Below are 19620 nucleotides of genomic sequence, written 5' to 3' on the forward strand. Positions count from 1 at the left end.
ACCACTCAGATAAAGCTAATAAACACACCAGATCACAGTAATGAACCTCTTGCTAAGGACAAGAAGCAGTATGGCACAAAACCCCCAAGACTTGACAAATTCACATTAATTAGTTTTGACATGAGCCTAGAATCCTTAGAAAACCGTAGGTGGGCCTATAGTCTCAATAGTGTAAATAATGCTACTTATTAGTCTTTATGTGTTGTAGCGGAGTTTCACTTATGGTTCAGCACCTCCATTGTGTAAAGTCCTACAGGTAAAAAAAAAACATTCCATGTCAAAGAGCAAATAGATATGTGGTGGATAGAAAGTAGAAGCCTAAATGTTCACCATGGATGCACACATCACTTAAATGTAAAAGTACTGACATAAGAGACAATGCTGATTCCTATCATAGCGTTACTTCAAATTGACTTTGCATTAAGTTTTACATAAATCACAGCCAGTCTTTTCAAACCCTCACCATTATACAATTTACTTCAGCTTTGATTTTGAATTTAATTCAGTATCATGTTTTACTGATACAGTCTGGTCACAATGAAAGGCTGACTTATAAAACTAAGATCATTCTGAATTTTTAGAGTATCCTCAAAACCTTTCACAGAATCTATTGCATCATTTGGGTTTTGTTCCATTTGCTATTATTTTTAATTGTTTTGCATTATTGAGAGTCAGCTGCAGTAACAAAACTCTTTGATGCTGATAGGTGCTAAGCTCTTACTGATGTCAGCAGGAGATACATGGGATCAGCACTCCTCAGGTTTCACCCTACGGTCTTCATTGGGTTGACAAATATAGCCACAGCCTGTGGGAGGAGGAACCTTTGCAAATCTCTGCAGTTTCAAATATTACAGCAATGACAGTCTTTAGTACTTAACAGAGCTCACTTCTCTGAAGAAGATCAAAATTCAAATTATGGCTTTCTAATAAGCTTCATATTTGGAGCTTTGGAGCTCAAATTCTTTGGTACTATAAAAACAAACTGCTAATACCACCCTACAGTGTTAAGAGAAATTATCAATCATCAGAGAATTTTTCCCAAAATCTAACATGAAAGATGTGTAAACACTACCTTCAGTAGTTGTTCTCTAAAATGTTTAGGATATTTTTTTCATCTTGCAGATCTCTTCAAACCAAAATAAAATTTAATTAAACAAAACCCCCATCTGCTTTTAAAGAATAAATAAATAAATAAAGCTTGTGTTTTGTTTATTTATTAAAATAATAGTACAATTTTGAGGAATAAATGCAGTAACTTTGACAATAACATAAAGTATTGTCTCTTGCTTGGTATGACACTGAAATGTCTTGGTTTTGCTCATGCACAAAGTTGTAATATTATCATTTATTAAATTTTTTCATTTTCTTGTTCTTTGTAGAGAAAAAAAAAAGTTATAATGACCAATAAAACTACCACCTCAACCCAGACACTGTAAGTATTACTTTCTGGAACCAATTTTTGATGAAGATGCCTGTGACCAAATGTTTGGAAAATGGTATCGTGTTCCAGGATGTTGTATAATGATGCTTAAGGTTCTGCTCCTCTCACAGGCCTAGGTGTCAAATGTGCTCCATTCTTCATGATTTTCTGGTTACATAGCAGTCCTCAGACAACCATTTAAACTTTCCTTTGAAGCATATTTAGTGTTATGTCCCCTGATAAACGGGTTTATTTCCTATTAATGGGTTCTATAAAGATCATATTGGCTTGTTAAAGGCGAAATCTTCCCGTTTTAGCATCTAAGTAGGATGCTTCTTTATAGAAATATTATAATACAAGTAAGGATAGAGAAGGGACTGTTTAGTTGTTCAGATCTCAGTGGTGTAACCTGTCCTCTGCTAAGTTTTCCAAAGTTTATCTCCTCTAGTTTTGGAAGTCTTAGGTGACTGTTCCTTCAGTCAAACTGAAATACCAGAACAGCAAGGAGTATTTCCCTAATTTCAGTCTCATGTATCCTTTTTTAAATTTCATCCCTTCACTCATCATTATAGCCCCATGGCATCAATCTTTTCTTGATGTGTATGAAATTCAAATATTTGTAAGCTGAAGGCTTACCTTTTCAAAAGTATTCATATAGTCTTTCTTCATGTATAAGTTCCTACAGCTTCTAAGGATTTTAATTGTTTTCTTTAGGTAGCCTGTATTCAAAAAGTTTGTGTTTTATTCTGGTGATCTGAAGTCAAGAAATATTCCAAAACATAGTGACACCAGATGCATACATGAGGGAGTATGGCTTTCTTAGCTCTTTAAAGGCTTTGTCTATACAAGTTGAATCAGCGATTTTTGTCCTCTGCAGTACATTGAAAATTATTTATTGTCCACCATCACCCTGGTTTGTTTTGTCATTGCTGGGTTTTAGACTGTTCCCCACTGTCACTAATTGCAGAAAGGCAGCTGGATAGAAATGAAAACATGTAAAACTGCAACAACTTTCCTTCTGTTATCAAATCTGAAGGGCACTACTGGAGCTGAAAAAATGAATAATACCACTCTGGGACTGTGTGAATACAGTACCAGAAGATGCATTACTTCAGTGCACTTCCATAGCTGTTTCTATCGGCCAGCATCTGAATAAGCCCTAACTAAACTATTGCTGCCTTTCCCAAGATGTGTGCAGGCACATAACAGCAGATATGCCAACTGTTCTTTCTCCGAAATGTCACCTTTTTACTACTGCCATGGTACAGTGACTGCTGGCAGTGCAGCAAAACAAAATTTGCACTCTGTGCTGGTTGGGGTAACTTGGTCTGATACGCACTGCAAACTGTAATTGAAAACGAGTATCTCACATACTGAATTTCACATTATCTACTGCCCAGTATTAAATAAGTGATGTGTCTCTTAAATCTTATGTGGCTCCTTGCAAGAGGCTATTTTTATTACTAAAGATCACCAATGTAAAAAAATATTATTGGCTCAGATCTATTGTACTTGTGTCAGAATTAGTCATCAACAAATCATGCAGGCAGAAATGGAGTTATAGAATCATGTATCCAGAGAACTAGCTCTGTATCTGACCATCTATGTGTTTTACAGGGCTATGTAGAATGTGGTATTTAGCTATGAACAGAAGTCAAATTGGACAATCTACTTGTGCTTTTTGCCCTAAAGAATCACACTGAGGCATGGCCTTGCTTCCAGTGTAACAAAAAAACATTAATTTTAGTGTGAGGTATCTTTAAAAAGAGCAACATAAAATAATCAGTTGTACACACTGAAAGGGTGTAGCTTGATCAACAGGAGACAATGCCAAGAAACTATGAGAAGCACAGATCAAAGATAAGCACGGAAATCATAGCAGATAAAGGAAACTACAAAAATATTTTCAAAATAGCTCATAGATATTGAACTGAGGAAAACTGCAGTTTCTGAATGGTTTCTTTAATTCTGAAAAATAGAATAAAAGCATTTAGAACCCAGCAATTAGAGTTGGTTAACCACAACTTTCATTTACCAACATTGTAATGACTTAATTAACAGAACAGTGACAAAGGCAGCTTAGTTTCTGGTTTTGACAAAATATTGGACTTTAAACTTCAGTTTTGGTCCTCCAGAAACAAGCTATATATTTTACTGAATTCACTGAATAGATTCTGGTGAAACATTTTGGTACAGCATAAACTGCACAGCAAAAGGGATGCCCCCTTTCTTCAAACATGCTCAGGAAATAGGGAACATTCCCCAGGACACTGAATACCACTTTCAGTTCTCGATAAACTGTCACTGAACTGTCCATGAATTTACACTGATCACCTTTAATGAGACCTACTTTTGAGTAGGAGAAGTTCCGAATCTAGTATTTAATTTAATTTGCCTGGATTTAATACTAACATATCAGTGGAGAGACTGCAGAATAGAATGAGAGCAATACACTCTTCAGTGTAACCTTTATGCTCAGATTGTCTTACTTTTCCATGTAATGTGCTGGCTCAGAATAATGGAGAGAACTGAGCCCATGTTTCTCTGCTATAATGAGCAGAAACTGTTGGAAAAAAGATTGCTAATACTATTAATTCCTTGTGCCTCCTGTCTGGCAAGGATTCGCAGGAAAAGTCCATAGCTTCATTACTTTGGTTTTGTTCATAATATGGTACATTGAAATGAAACTTGTTGACCTGATTAAACCAGTATCTAATTCATTCTTAAATACTTTTTCTTCCATTTTTTCCATTTATCTATTGAGCCAAAAATTATTTTTCTGTACTTCTTTAGTAATGACTACTGTAGATGAGTCAGATCTAGTCTAACATTATTTATTTGCTAATTAGTACAAAAATTCCTAGTAAAAGTAACTAATCTCATTAAGATTTTAGCATACTTTTGAAAGCAGCATTTTTAAATGTACTGAATACTGAATACTCCAAAACAGTAGTATTTCCTCTTTAAAAGGCAGAAGCCAGCGTTTGTAGTCAAGGAATTATTCACTCTACAAAAAGAAAGAAAAGAGAAGGTTTGGAAAGGGAAGGTTTGGGAAGGTTTGGGAAGGTTTGGGAAGGGAAGGTTTGGGAAGAGAGGGGAAGGAAAAAAGAGAGGAGAGGTTCGGAGAGGAGAGGTTCGGAGAGGTTTGGAGAGGAGAGGTTTGGAAGAAAAGAAAAGAAAAGAAAAGAAAAGAAAAGAAAAGAAAAGAAAAGAAAAGAAAAGAAAAGAAAAGAAAAGAAAAGAAAAGAAAAGAAAAGAAAAGAAAAGAAAAGAAAAGAAAAGAAAAGAAAAGAAAAGAAAAGAAAAGAAAAGAAAAGAAAAGAAAAGAAAAGAAAAGAAAAGAAAAGAAAAGAAAAGAAAAGAAAAGAAAAGAAAAGAAAAGAAAAGAAAAGAAAAGAAAAGAAAAGAAAAGAAAAGAAAAGAAAAGAAAAGAAAAGAAAAGAAAAGAAAAGAAAAGAAAAGAAAAGAAAAGAAAAGAAAAGAAAAGAAAAGAAAAGAAAAGAAAAGAAAAGAAAAGAAAAGAAAAGAAAAGAAAAGAAAAGAAAAGAAAAGAAAAGAAAAGAAAAGAAAAGAAAAGAAAAGAAAAGAAAAGAAAAGAAAAGAAAAAAGAGAAAAGGGGAGGAGAGGAAGAGGAAGAGGGAGAAGGAGAGGGAGAGGGAGAGGGAGAGGGAGAGGGAGAGGGAGAGGGGAGGAGAGGGAGAGGGGAGGGGAAGGGAAGAGAGGAAGGGAGGGGAGGGGGGGGAGGAGAGAGGAGAGAAAGGAAAGGGAAAGGCTATCATAATCCTGAGAGCATGGTTTTATGCAAGTGAACAGGCCCTAATTCTTCAAGCTAAGCTAAGCTTGTATACAAATGTTTGGAAAACACTCTTTAAAAACTCATTTTCATTAGACATTATGTTTATGATGCTTATATATGCGAATAGTTCTAGGATTGCTTATCTTTTCAAACAACTTCATTCTAAATTATAGAATTCAATTTTTCTCTCTGTGGAAGCAAAGGACGTTCCTAATCTAGTATAGAAAGCGCCTGAAAATGTACCTCTTGTGAATACATCTATCCAAGTCAAAGAGCTTCAATTTCTTCCTGTACTGAGCTAAAGAATTGGAGACCTTATGGTAAAGAATCTGTATAGAAATATAATCTAATAGTACATGAAAAAAACCCAAAACATACATGCAAAGAACAAATCCTAATATTCCCCATCAGTACATGAAACCTAAACCAAGAGAACTGTTAGTTATAATCCCCACCACTGCTTTCATCTGACTCCCTGCATGACCCCATGAGCCAGCACTGAGAATGTGGCTGGAATGAATAGCTGGTGTCTGGGACAGAGGGCAGGTGGTAGTAAAGGACTTCCCTTTTTGGAAACAGCCCATATTTATGCTAGAGATTAACTATTGGGTAACCACAAGCCTATTTATAAAATGGACAAAACTAGCCCATAAAATCTTTCTGCAGCTGACCTGATCACTGCTGTGTACAGCACAGGTTCATTGTCTGTGTTCACTAAAAACACATGTGACCCTACAGGATTACTTGAAGAAAGAAATAGAATAGAAGTTTGATGCTATGAGCCATTTAGAAGAAAAAAAATCGTAGTACTTTACAGTGATATTAAAACCACAAGTGACAATGACAAGGAATTCAAACTATAGCTAATGTTTTTCAAAGCTTTTTCTGGTACTCTGACAAAAGAGACTGTAATACCAGGTTACCCCATAGTATTGAAACTTCTGAAAATAATAGCAGAAGCTGTAATTGCTTTACTAAAGGAGTAAAAGGGAAAGATATTCATGAAGAACTCTCTTTGGTATTAAATCTATTTTAGTTTTCTTTCTTGAAAATATCCTTTCCTGACAAGCACAACATAAAGATGCCTGCAATGCTTTGAGTACCCTCTAGACAAAGTGAAGAAAGAATCCTTAAAACTCTAGGAAAAAAAAATATGACTTGTTTGGTTGTTCCTTATCCCAGAAACAAGACGTTCTACTTTTAAAGTCCAATTTCACCTGAGAAACTCAAATGCAGAGGCACAAACAAAGATATTATAAAGCTGAAGCCTTCAATATGGCAGAACTAATTTGATAAAATGTGCTTTTTTTCCCCCCTAAATTTCACAGACATTTAAACACTGACTTTGAAAGAACTTGACCACTTAAGTTTGCAAAGCAAATATTGTAACTGTCATCAGTGAAATATGCTTAACCACATATGTAACCATGTGAAAGGGAGGCATTTTAGGGGACTTCATTAGCAGCATCTACAGTGGCAAATAACATCACCTGGTTATATCCACACAGGACAGCACTCAGTGATTCAGTTATATTCATCCTGATCCCAGTTGTTACCTCTCCTTGTCTCTGAACTGTGTTGCACTTCCAGCTGGCTTGGCCTTAGCTAAGACAACTCAGTGTGCTGCTGCAGTGCAGACACTTCCCAGGTGTTCACCAGCAAACAATATGGAACTTTCAGGCCAGTAGCTGTGATACTGGTAATGACTGCAGAGACCATGACTAGCACACACTAATCTGTAGGTGTCTGAGCTATTCCGTCATTCGTATTTGCACACATTTATGCACACCTTATAAAGAAAGTCCAACCCTTAGCCCAGCACAGGGAGGGGTTGTGGGTCCCTTCCAACTCAGCATATTTTGTGATTCTGTTTAATTGGAAATTAAAAACAATAACAAAAATGTCACGGTGTGTAAGTTATGTTCACTTTAACTGTTTGCTATCTTGACAGCTTAAATTATTTGGGTTAAATTTACTCTAGAATGAGAGGGAAAAGTCCCTTTGAAATCAGTACCTACTGTGTGCTTCTTCTTTAGACGTGCATTTACCCTTCTTATAAAAACACTTTTTTCAATGATGACTATACCCTGTCCTCCTTATTTCCCAAGTAAGCCTTACTTACAGAAATCCAGTTACTTGAGAATTAAAAAAGCTGAAAATAATACATGGAAATATATGGTGAAAAAATCCTCTAATGTGAAAATGATAAAGCCAATACACTGCCATTTCCATAAACAAAAGCATATGATAAGACATTTCTGTGAGATCAATCATAGCTTTAGTATGTGATTTTTGCAAATCTATTCTGAAACGTCTTTGCAGTCAGCACCAGAAATGTTAAAATATATACTGAAGCTTTTCATGTCTAGCCTAGAACTACAAAGTACTGAAACAAATATTTTTCTGTATTTCATTGTAAATATTCATTATATTTTAGTTAGCACCAATAAGAAAACAACTCATGACAACAATAATAAAATAAGGAAGAAGAATTTTACTTCAGTGACATATAAAACCAAATGCTGTCAAAAAGTATCATTAGAAATACCTCGTCTAGTAAGAAAGAAATAATAAAAGTACAGCAACAATAAGGTGATGGAATGAAAAGAGGAGGCTCTCTTGTCATACTGTGGATTGACTCCAGAAAGCCCAAGTTAATATTTACTAACTCTAAGCACATTCAATAGCTTTAGATTTCTTTTCTTTTAGTGGGGCCACTGCTCCTGTTGTTTGAAGACAGAGCAAAGCTGTGAATAATGCCTAAGAGCAAAACTAAACCAGAAGTAAATGACTTTTTTAATGTGTGACCTTCAACCTCAATTCCAGCTCCCCAGAGGCTATCTTTGACTGCCTCTCATGTAATGCTCTCATAGGCGTCAACTGGGGATAAAGATTCTTCCACAAAGAAACAGATGAAGAAACTGCTGCAGAGAAAGGTGAGCTTACAAGTCTCACTTGACACTGGTGAAGGGAAGTTAGGGTAGTGTCATTCAGAACAGCTGATTTAAATAAATGTGCCGTAGGAGCTTAACAGTGACTACAGGTAGCAAGGGTGAACTACATAGCTGGTTCACCAGTCAGTGAAAGCCTCTGCTCAGCTAAAGTAGCGCTCAAAATTAATTAACGTTGGGTGTCCAACACTTGCTGGACTGTTCGAAATGCATATGTCAATGTTCTGTGTTACTGGACCCGTTCTACATGGATAAATTACTGTTCCTCTCTGTATCATAAGGGAGTCTGGGGGTAAAGGAAAAAAAGTCACATTTTTAATGTCTTAGTGACTGATACAAACAGTGCAAGTGTTAGGGTTGCCAGGAGTCATTCAGGAACATCCCAGGGAAGAAATGAAATTAACCACTTCCCTGGTAGGAGCTGAATTTTTATTAACATGTGATTCCTTTTTTGTAGAAAGATTCCCAGTCTTTTAAGGTGTATTTTGTTTGAATTGAAACTTGTTTGACATTCATTGTGATATTTCATCATAACCTAAAGTTTTTGCATGAGTTTACAATACATATAGTCATTTTTCAAGTAAAAGGTTTATATTTAAGCTTAATACAGTACCACTTTCCTCCATCCCCCTACCCTCTCAAGAGTTAGAACACAGCTAAATATGATTTTTAAAACTTATGTTTCTTGATATGGCATACATTTTATTCATTTATTATGTCAGTTTACATCTTCGTGTCTGTGCTGTTGATTGCCTACCTCAGCACTCCTATGTTCAAATGACCTTCTCATCTGTGGCTTTTGAAAGGCATTCCTTCGCTGTTTTCACTCTGACTGATAACATTAGGTGGATTTGCCCTTTGGTCATGAAATAGTCAACAAGGCATTTGAGATGGGTTTATTTAATGACTATATAAATACAAACCCCCAAAATAAAAAAAAAATGCTAGGGACCTGATGTCCTATTAGAGCAGTGATTAGATATTTCCTGGTTCACCGTCAGTTATGGAAGATAACTGAATGGATGCAGCTTTCATAATTTATCAAGATTTATAGGAGATCTCAGCATAACACAAACATGTCCATGCACACCATTCACTGATCAAAGTAAAAATTGTATACAAATAAAATGCATACTATAAAGCTGTAATTGTAAGTGCAACTGTTTAACAAAATGTTTGTATTCTAAAAGTGTGTAGCAGTCTTACATAAACTGTTTCCCACTGAAAGTTATTTTCCTGCTACTAACTTAAACATAATATTAGTATTATTTAAAGTTACTGAACTTCATTTATTAGAATATAAAAGAAAACTCTTACCTAAAGCAATGTTAATGATTACAAACATTATCAGTTGTTCCATTAAATGCTTCATATTTCATCATTTACTACTTTCAATAAATCCACCACGACTATTGTTATAAGGGAAGGATATCAGAAGTATACAATATTTATCCCACTGCCTTATCTAGTAACTGAACGTGTAAAGTGTTTGTGTGTGAACTAAGACAGACTCTTGCTCTTACTAGTTGAAAAACCAACTTGCCTTTCACATCTGCTTCTTCTCAATAAGTGTTATGTCCATTAATAGAGGTTGTTTGTGTACCCTTCAAAACATTTAAAATATACTTTTTTAAATTGGAAAGGTAACATCTCTCTTTTTCATCCTCTTGCAGCACAAAATACCTATTGAAGGATGGTAATTCCAGTGGTTTGACATTAAATTTTCAACAAAATAAAAAATCAAACTGTATTTTCCCACTTAAAAAACCTCCCAAACTTGAAATACTTCATTTTTATCCCATAAATCAGGGATTCACTGTATCATAAGGAGTACTTCTATGAAGGCGCCTATTCTATTCTGTACAGATTTATCTTAGTTTAGGAACTCCTACATACCCCAAGATGACATTAAATATAGCATAGCATATGGAAAGTTATTATGCTGTTATTATGCATTTGTCATCATAGTTATTGACTTGGTAGTATAATATTTTCTTTGAAATAAGATCAATACAAAAGATCCTTGTTATCCTTTCTAGGTCATTGACATTATTATTTTGTAATTATTTTTCTTCCCTAATCTCCCCTATGGAAGTAAAATCCAGAAAGACTTTCACTCATCTGTGTGTGTATAAAAGTCTAAGTTCACATTGAGCTGTACCAGACAAACTGAATCCTAGACTAAAATATCTGTCTTACAATTAGAGAACAAATGAAAGTTATATCTGGTTCTTCAGGAAATAGTAGATTTGACACAATACTAATTCTAGAGATAAGTTAGATTGCTAACACAAGTACAAAGAGTTTGTCAGAAATTACTACTGCCTTTTAAACGGTGTTCATATTTAAAGTCATGATGTCAGGAAAAATGTAGAATGCGGAGGAAACATTGATGACTGTAAGAACACTCATCAAAAAGAAGTTACTCCCATATGTCATTACAAAGCTAGCAGCTGTGTTGATGAAATCACAATTCCTTTTGGTGACATCCATATGGAATACAGAGCTTTGACATTACTCTTCAGTAAAAGCTACGGCCTGATTTTCTGCATGTATGAGGCAGTTGTCAATTCTACTTGATATTCTATTCCAAAATAAAAATGTTATGGGGCATATATCTACAAGAAATTCAGAGTTACATTTGGTGCAAAATATGTTGTGGTGGGCTTTGTTCCTGATGTAAAGAAAACTGTCTGAGTCAGGAAAATCATAAAGTGATTCAAGTTGGAAAGGACATGAACAGGCTTCTCATCCACGTTCCTGCTCAAAGCAGGATCAACTGTGAGATTAGATCAGGCTGCTCAGATCTTTGTTCACTTAGGTCTCGAAAAACTCCAAGAATGGAGACTCTGGAGCCCCTGTGGACAATCTTCCTTAGTGCTTGCCTGACCCAAGGACAACTTCATAGAGAAGTTTACAGCAGAAATTAATTATCTCAAATTTCCACAATCTGACTTGAATTTTCTACTAATTAACTATCAGGAATGTTCTAACTTTTATTGCTGTCGTACCCTCTCTGGGGCTTTGTTTTTTGAGTGCAAAGTCATGACAACTTTAGGAGTATATGGAGAAAGTAGTTCTGCATCATTTATACCTCTCATAGATCTCCTAATCTCTTAATCCCTTAAAGAACTCCACTTTCTGATTCTCCAAGTCTGGAAATGGCCCTTTTGCATCACAAGACGAGAAATCTGAAAATATGAGGGTACCCATTGCAGAGGGAATTTCACTGAATATAAACCACACAAATTTTCAGAACTCAGTAGCTCAGCCACTGTCACTGAGAGACAGCAACAGCATATCCTTTTTCCACAATGTGAGTGAGGCAACGCCCCTACTGACCAAACCATGAAGATAAACTGGGTGTTACGATATAGTCAATTCTTATAATCAAGATGTATAAATAAAATTATATGCAAGTCATACTAGACAGCGATAATCATTGTTTCTGACTTAATTAAGCTATATATCATTATACGACATACTCACTATAAACAACAACTGGAAAAGAAGTCACAGATGTTTCTTCCTCCCCATGAATGCCTACTGCATTTTCAAACACTAAGAAAAGTCAAGAGGAAAAATAAGGAACTGCAAAAACCAGGGAAGACTAAGAAAAAGCCACAGATCATTTTAATATAGGATTTGAACGTGGTACATAATGTGTATCAAACAGAATCACATAGAGAAGAAGTAGCTGTACATAACCATAATTAATTGAAAATGTCGTATTTCTGCCTATCTTTTTTAGCTACTTCTCGCTGTCATTTACACAAAAACAAGGTGAATAAACACCCCTTTATATTTAAGGTGAAGTTTATTTGATATCATAAAATGATATTAGAGAATAGTAAATTAGAGAATACTAAATAAACTCCAACAGGCTATACCTATCACATGGCCTATTATTTTTCCTTAATTGTCTCACCTGTCACTACAAAAGCGAGATTACTAGAATTTCCACTTTACATTAAATTAAGCTGATGAACGTAACTGGAAGAGTCTGCCAGTAGTTCCACATACGAATGTAACAACAGCAAAGACAACAGGATTTTAAAAAGTAGATTATACTTGCTATTTCATGGTATATATATAGTTCACCTTAACAGCAAATGAGCTGTTAGGTGCTCAGGGCTGTAGGTGCACTAAGAGTAAGGGTTACCTGTGCAGAGTCTCAGTGCTGGCGGGGACTGCTGGACAGACCTCAGGCCACCGCCGGCTGTGGCTGTTGGTAGACCCTGTTACCAGCTCTGTCTGCCACGTTTGCATCCTGTGTGGGACTGTGCTCACTGGTAAGGGTCACCAGCCTGTGCTGGGGTCACCTTTGGCTCCTGGCTTGTCCACGTCCATGGAGCTGTGCTGCTCCCGCTTCTCCCTGCCAAAAGTGCAGGTCCAAAATGAGCAAGTACTGCCAGGAGGACTGGTGTCCTTCCAGGTCACAGGAGGGCAGGGTGGAGAAGCCGGCCTGCTAGTTAATGAGCCAGAGTGAGTTTTCTGCCTCTCATCCTAAGGAGCTCTGTTGTCAACAGTAATAATATGATTTTTAAAAACAAATAATTTGGGTTCACTGACTGCTCAAGTAAAAGATTCCTGCTCAAGGCATCTTCCAGGAAACTATTTTTTTAAATGAAACTTGCAATGGTGAGGTTTTTGGTCAGTAAAAGCAGTATTTGGTGGTACAAAAACCTAAAAAAAACAACTGCAAAAAGCTAGAAAGTATCCATTTAAGAAACACCTGGATGGTGGAGTGTTTGTCATTCCACAGCTCCACCCAGCTTGACTTTAAACACCTAACATGAATTGAATTCCTTGATAACAGAGCATTCAAACTTTGACTACATAGCTCTTTCACAAGATCTGCCACTGTTGCTCTTTTAGTGTCACATAGCAGTGGGACTTTTAGTGTAGAGAGGTCACAAGATGTTTTGTCATGCGTTTGGGCTGGCTTTGGGCAGGTAGGAATTCTGAGAGCTAGCCTATGCAAGCATTCCCTTCATCGCTGGCATTGCTGGAGCAGAACCCTGTGAATGTTACAGAGACTATAAATATGGCAAGAATTCAGAGACTAGACAGGCTTTTGAGGCTGCTTCAAGATTTGGATGATCATTTAAATGTTCCTGGGAAAGCTTGAAAATTACAGCAACAAATGCTTTTTCACTGGACAATCAAGGAATAGCAGACAAAATTAATTTTGTCTTTCATTTCAGAGGACCTACTGACTGCATGGCAAAACTACTTCTCTTAAAGCATACATATGTAAACAGAAATTTTCTGCATTGATGCTCTGTCTTGCTGCTTTGACAATAACACCTGCCTCTTTTTAGTCCTTAGTATATAAGGCAGTAGCTACATGGCACACAAGTCCTGCATTGGGGCAACTGAACTCTGCAAGTTATCATGGCATTTTGCCTAAGATTTTGTCTCACTCTCCTGCAGGGTTAGCTTCCTGGAGCCAGTTTACTCAGTTTTAGTGGTCTCAGTAACTGAACTATGTTGCTCAGAGATAGCTTGTCATACTGCTTTGTACAACAAATATCCCTACTGTCTGTCAGCAACTAGAAAGCAAGACGGTTGCCAAGTGTTTTAATATACACTTAAAAAGAAAATAATTTCTAAATGTAAATGTTCAAAGTGCCTGTGACTGTAATTTCTTAAGAATATCTTTTTTTCACATTAAAAACACAACTGGAGGTTTTTAATGTTACACCATTTTTTCTTTTTCAGTACAGTGCAAATTATTCCACTGAACAGATTACATTCAGAATACTGAATGGATTCCTTGATGACTGTATTTTAGAAGCCTTTCAACTATGTTTTATATAGTAAAGAAAACAATACACATTGAGTGTTAAATCATGATATAAAAGCATCTATAAAACTGACTGCTGGGTTTTTTAAATGGCACTTAAATCCTGATTTATTTCCCTGAATGCATCACTTCTGAGAATCAGACTGAGATAGGTGCCTGGCTACAACTGCAGTTTACCTACACAAATTTGCATCTTCACGTGCTCAATGAAGTCCCAATTTCAATGGTCAAACGTCAAATAGCAGTCACAAAAAATTTGGAAAATTTTATTGCTCCTGTTAGATAACAGGACTAGCATAAGGAGAGATCTATGGAAATGCAAAAGTTAATAAATATTCTCTCATAACAGCTGAAAATAACATTTCACTCACGTTGAGATAGAGCTGAGAGTATAGTAGTAATTGTCCCAAACTAAGTACTAAGACAGCAGGAAATTCAAAGATGAGATCATACTTAGAGAAAATCCAAATACTTTGAGCTAGCCATGGTCTATTTCTTTTCTCTAAATCCTGTTGACCAATAATGTACTTGGATTTGTGTTTGTGTAAACCATTAGTTTCATGTGGTCAAAACTTGGTTTAGCCTAGCTGGGTGATACACCTTTAAAAACTGCCCACATCTACATGTTTAATACTACTTATTTTTTCAAGACTTTTTTCATCTATTTATCCTATCTATTATAAAATGATTTGGCTTACAGTGAAGACTTCCTGCTCAGTATGAGCTATGGACTTACAGTAAGTTATTATTTAAGATATGAAGATAATGACTGAAGGCACAAAAACACAGAGGGGGCATCTGCTGTTCTAAACAGCACTGTTGAAAGATAGGTGAGTTTAAAAAAACCCAACCAAACAAAACAGCCCCCAAAATAACTACATCTGTGGTTCTTTTACCCTTCATTCAACTGAATACAAAACCAAAGAGGCCTAGGGCTGAGGCTATTGGCAAATATCTAGATAATCCGTTGTCAAGAAGAGCTCTGCCACACATTCGGTTTTCTGACAACCCAGAAACCAAATTGCTTAGCTCACAATTTTAAAAAATTTTGACAAGAGCTTTTGTACTTCAGTACAAAAGGAAGCAACAAATTCCAGTGCTGTACTGAATAGTAACCTGACTATAATCCTACTAATGGAATTAGTGAACATGAGGATTGCTGACAGAGAACAATAGAAAGATGTTTTTTTCCAAGGCATTAATAAAATCAGAATGTAGTTTTCAAACCTGCAATAAAATGCTTTAAAAGTTTTGAATATACTTAAATGTAAGTATAATGTACTTAAATGTAAGTATATTCTCTGATAATCAAACACTGCATGTATTATTTCAGTGTGTTTCTGCATTGAAACGCAAGTAAATATTGATGTAGAGGGCCACTGATGCACAGTGCCCACTAAACAAAATACCAGGAAAGGAAAACATGAATGCTTCATAACATATCACCTATCTGATCTTTGCTAAAGGAGTCAGAATGATTCCTTCATAGGTAAGCCTTCAACTGCCTTCAATTTCTAATGGTGCATTGATGTCTTGGATTTCTGTACACATGCTTGAGCTAGAGGGTAGTGGATAGTCTAGCAGGATGAGTAAATTGAGACTCCAGAGCTAAAAGAGTTTGAGATCCTCTTCACAACAGCTAATCCTGAGACAGCCATGAGCTTTATAAAGCCACAGATGTCTGCTCCTGTCCAAAGCTTGACAAAGTGTTTCAGCAAAACAGACCCCGAGGACTTAGAGATACTCTTGTTTCCATGAATTTGAGGAGAATTTTTTTCATCTGTAAAAAAATAAATGGTAGTGAACAAAACACATCTGGTCTAAATATAAGGCATGAAAGAATATAGTCCCATGTTTATGAAACATGGGACTGTCATTAGAAGCAATGTATAATAAATTAAAGACACAAATTTTGTTAGCAAATCACAAAGAAGCTGTAATAAATAAGGACCATGATTTTTAATGACTGACAAATCAAAAAGAGAAACACAGCCTATCTCATAGTCCCACATTTTAAACTATGCATGCTATGATTATATTCATAAACAACGGATAGTGTGTCTGTACATGGAAAAACAAAGAACAGTTCTTTTTTAGGAACTGTCTGTAGGAAGAACATATGATTTAGTCAACAAAAGAGCTGGAATAACCTCTTGTATTCTTTCCAATGACTATAGTTTAGTATTTAGCAGAAGGAATGTTTTTGTTCTTTTCTTGTTCTTTTTCTCTTCTGGCGAAGCATGGATTTTTTTGTGTTCTTGCACCCGGTCTGACAAACAATAACCCCACTATTTTAACATGTTCTAACCCACAGCTCTTTTTTTCAGACAGCTGCAATTTCTGTGCTCTCAGACCAAGAAGGCAAGCTTCTGACCTCTGCCATTAATGCATATAGGTGATCAGACAGCATACAACACTCTAAGTAACAATTTCTTCTACTGTCCATGATGAAAAACTGTACAGCAATCCTAGTCTAGCAATGCTGTCCTGAAATTTCCCTATCAACTCACTGACTTCATCATAACTATGGGGTGACTACTAAATTAATGTATAAACATGTTTTCCTTCTTTCAGAAAAACCTGAAACTGTTAGTAGAAGGAACAGATGAAGTTCAGCCGAAGTGTGCTAAATACTAGATGGCTTTCGAAGATGATCAAATGTTAGTTTGGCAACAGCAGAAAATATTTTCTTAGCATAAGTTTCATCATCACAAATAGTTTGCCTGTTCTACAAAATATCCATACGTCCAAAGAAGAAAAACACAGGATAAGCATTTTTGTGTTTTGGGCCTGAATATCTCTCTGTACTCTAACCACTTCTATTCAGCTTACAGACAGGTTCAGAGAAGAAAAAATTGCTCACAATGGAAAAGGTAGGAACAACTAAAATTTCCAAATTAAAATATGATCCAAAGTCAATGTTGTTCAAAGCTTGACTTAAACTGAATATACTTTCTTGCATTTGACATTTCCTGGGATCGTTAATATACCATGGAAAAATCCTGAGGGGAGAGATTTTATTTCTTCACAGAAGTCTTTTCAAAGAACCTGCTTTCTCACAGCTACTGTTAGTTTTGATGATTCAGAATTGTTAAGTATTGAAAGGTAAGGTAAACTTTTGATAAGCAATCTGCAATAGAACTCTATTTTGTTTGATACTTTAACTGTTATTGTGCAAATGTAAGCATAAGACAATTTAATTCCAATGTGAAAGAAATGAGAAAACTTGTTCATAAAATAAATGTGAATTTTTAAATGAAACTGATAGAATCTGAAAAGCAGTAAGTCACAAAACATACATTATGCTATTTTCTTCTCTTCAGCAAACATATAGAAAAGTGACTTGAAAAACATAGGTGATCATCTGCTGACAGAAAGTGACATTTCTTCCATTTCCAGTGTTGGAGAATCTTAAGAAGGTTGCAACTAATTTATGGGTTTTCTTGGATGCATTTTTTTTAAAAAATATCCTTTTTTTTCTTTATTTTTCTTTTATTTTTAAAGTATATTTGTTCTAGGTGACAAAACTTCTAAAAAAAGGGTATATCTACCCAAAATACCAAGGTGGATCCGATGTATGTTTAAACTGTCAGTTCCTTAGTGTCCTTCAGAAATTAAACCATATAATTAAACCAGCAGGCTTTTTGCACCTCTAACTCCTACAATTACTCCAGTGACTTTGAGAAGGCAAGTGTTATTAAGCCTTTACAGTCATCACATATTTGCAGTATAAATTAATCCCATTTGCATACAGATTTATCCCAAAAAGCATCTTTTCAGGACTTTGTAAAATATTGAGAATTAAGCTACTTTGGATTGGCATAAAGGGAACATTCCACAGACAAAGTTCCTCATGGGAAACAGTAATTAATGAATGGAGAATGAGAGGAGCTTCATCAGACAACCGCGTTAACTCACACCTGATTGGTTACGTAAAGAGAGGAAATCTGTTGTGGAGAAGACTGATGTAGGGTCTTAAATTTAGGGGTAAATTTTTTAGAACTTGACTTTTAGGAATTATAATTTAAAAAAAAGTCAAAAGTTCCTGCTGTTTTCTGTGAGTAATTATTATGATTGATCCATTAGTCAAGTACAATTTTCCACAATAAAATGATTCTAATACTTTACAAAAGCAGCTCATGGTGTCTAAACTTTTAGCTGTGAGTTTGAAAGTCTTACACCTTTGGGTATTTTTTGGAGAGAAAAAGTTCAAATTTTGAAACAAATTATCCTTAAAAGAAATATGGGAGGTTTAGAGCACCTGTTTGAAAGCAAATCTTCAGAACTTCAAGTCTTGTGAACACACTGGTGTTCTGGCAGGGTCAAGTCTATAGAGGTACATTTGTCCCTTCTCTGCCTGAATAGACAGTTATTATGCTTAATTAAATTATTCATACACCATGAAATATATAGTTTAAGCACTGTATCAAGTTACAATTACTATAGATATCCTATGCTTTCCAGTTGTAAAAGTGGAGTCATGCACTGAGGGAAAGTAATGGAGGGACAAAAGATGGGAAGAATGTTTGATGGGAGCTGACTTGGTTGACAATGGCCTATGAATACCCTCCTATAAGGATTCCTTCTGTTTGTTTCCAGCATTCTTCTGTGCTCCTCTGTAACTGTAAGCACCTACTGGCCTAATGTTCTTCTCTCACTGAAGTATGAGGTGGCATTGAAAGGATGCTGATCCAATACATAAAAGCTGAAAAGAACAGAGGAAAGACTCTTCTAGATTGTTCACTCAGTCTGCTAGTACTGGAAGACACCAGAGGGACATTGCCAAATATTCTGATCAAGATTTTTCCGTGGCTCTCTAACTTAACACTGAACATCTACCTGATCATTCTGCAGAGATGTGCATTTTTTGCAAGGTAACTACTATATTCTTCTGTCATCAGGCCACTCGGGATATGGATTTCTCAGAAAAAAAAATAGCAGCCTTTTTTCAAATATTTAGTGTGCTGAATCACTGGCTATGAGATGCTTCTTCCTACTTTTGTCTATACCCTAGCAATTTTAATAAGTCATATACACACTAAAGTCAGTGGGGGCTCCAGGAGTTAGACAGCCCTACAGAAAATCAGATTTCATAGTATTTGTCTTCAGGAGATTCACAGAATTTCCTGATGTACAGGTAACAACTTAGCAGGACAAAAATAGCATTGCTTCAGATTTTCAGATGTTCTACTGTTGGCAAACTTTGTCTTTGGAAACAAGTACATTGCAAGATACAATTACTGACTTGCCAACCTAGCTATACTTAACATATTAGAATGACAATGTGTGCTAGCTTTTGTAAATACTACTAGTTGCATTTAGCACTGGAAGGAATATATCTTTTGTGTGATTTCTACAAACTCCAGAAAAATCTTTTCTATAGTGCCAGATGCTGATGATATAAACACTAAAATGTGAATTAGTCTCTAAACCCAGTTTTGTTATGGTGTTTATGTGACAGAAATACAGGACAAATAACATTTTCTTGCAAAAAAAAAAAAGGGCAGAAGAAAACAATGTTATGAAACTCTGATTTAGAATTGAACCCAAGAATCTGAAAAGAAATTCTGGTGCAGTACATGCAACTACAGTATAATGAATAATCAGCTCTCAAAATTTCTGAATTAATCAGCTTTTATTCTTT

At 35.7% G+C, this 19620-nt stretch overlaps 1 protein-coding gene across 5 annotated transcripts in view; it reads right to left on the reverse strand.

The window, feature by feature from the left end:
• The window catches only part of PACRG (parkin coregulated), a 225766-nt gene that overhangs the window by 36967 nt on the left and 169179 nt on the right, over positions 1–19620 (reverse strand). Inside the window, exon 6 of one of the 5 annotated variants that reach the window (XM_051811283.1) lies at positions 12439–12542. The exons of the other annotated variants lie outside the window; for them this stretch is intronic. Coding sequence (XP_051667243.1) covers positions 12454–12542 — 89 coding nt within the window. The 3' untranslated portion in view covers positions 12439–12453. Of the gene's footprint in view, positions 1–12438; positions 12543–19620 lie in introns of those variants that run through there. 5 annotated transcript variants of the gene reach the window in all.

This window comes from Manacus candei, unplaced genomic scaffold (genome assembly GCF_025592945.1).
Source record: "Manacus candei isolate 608988 ecotype Guabito, Panama unplaced genomic scaffold, ASM2559294v1 h1tg000081l, whole genome shotgun sequence".
NCBI lineage: Eukaryota > Metazoa > Chordata > Aves > Passeriformes > Pipridae > Manacus > Manacus candei.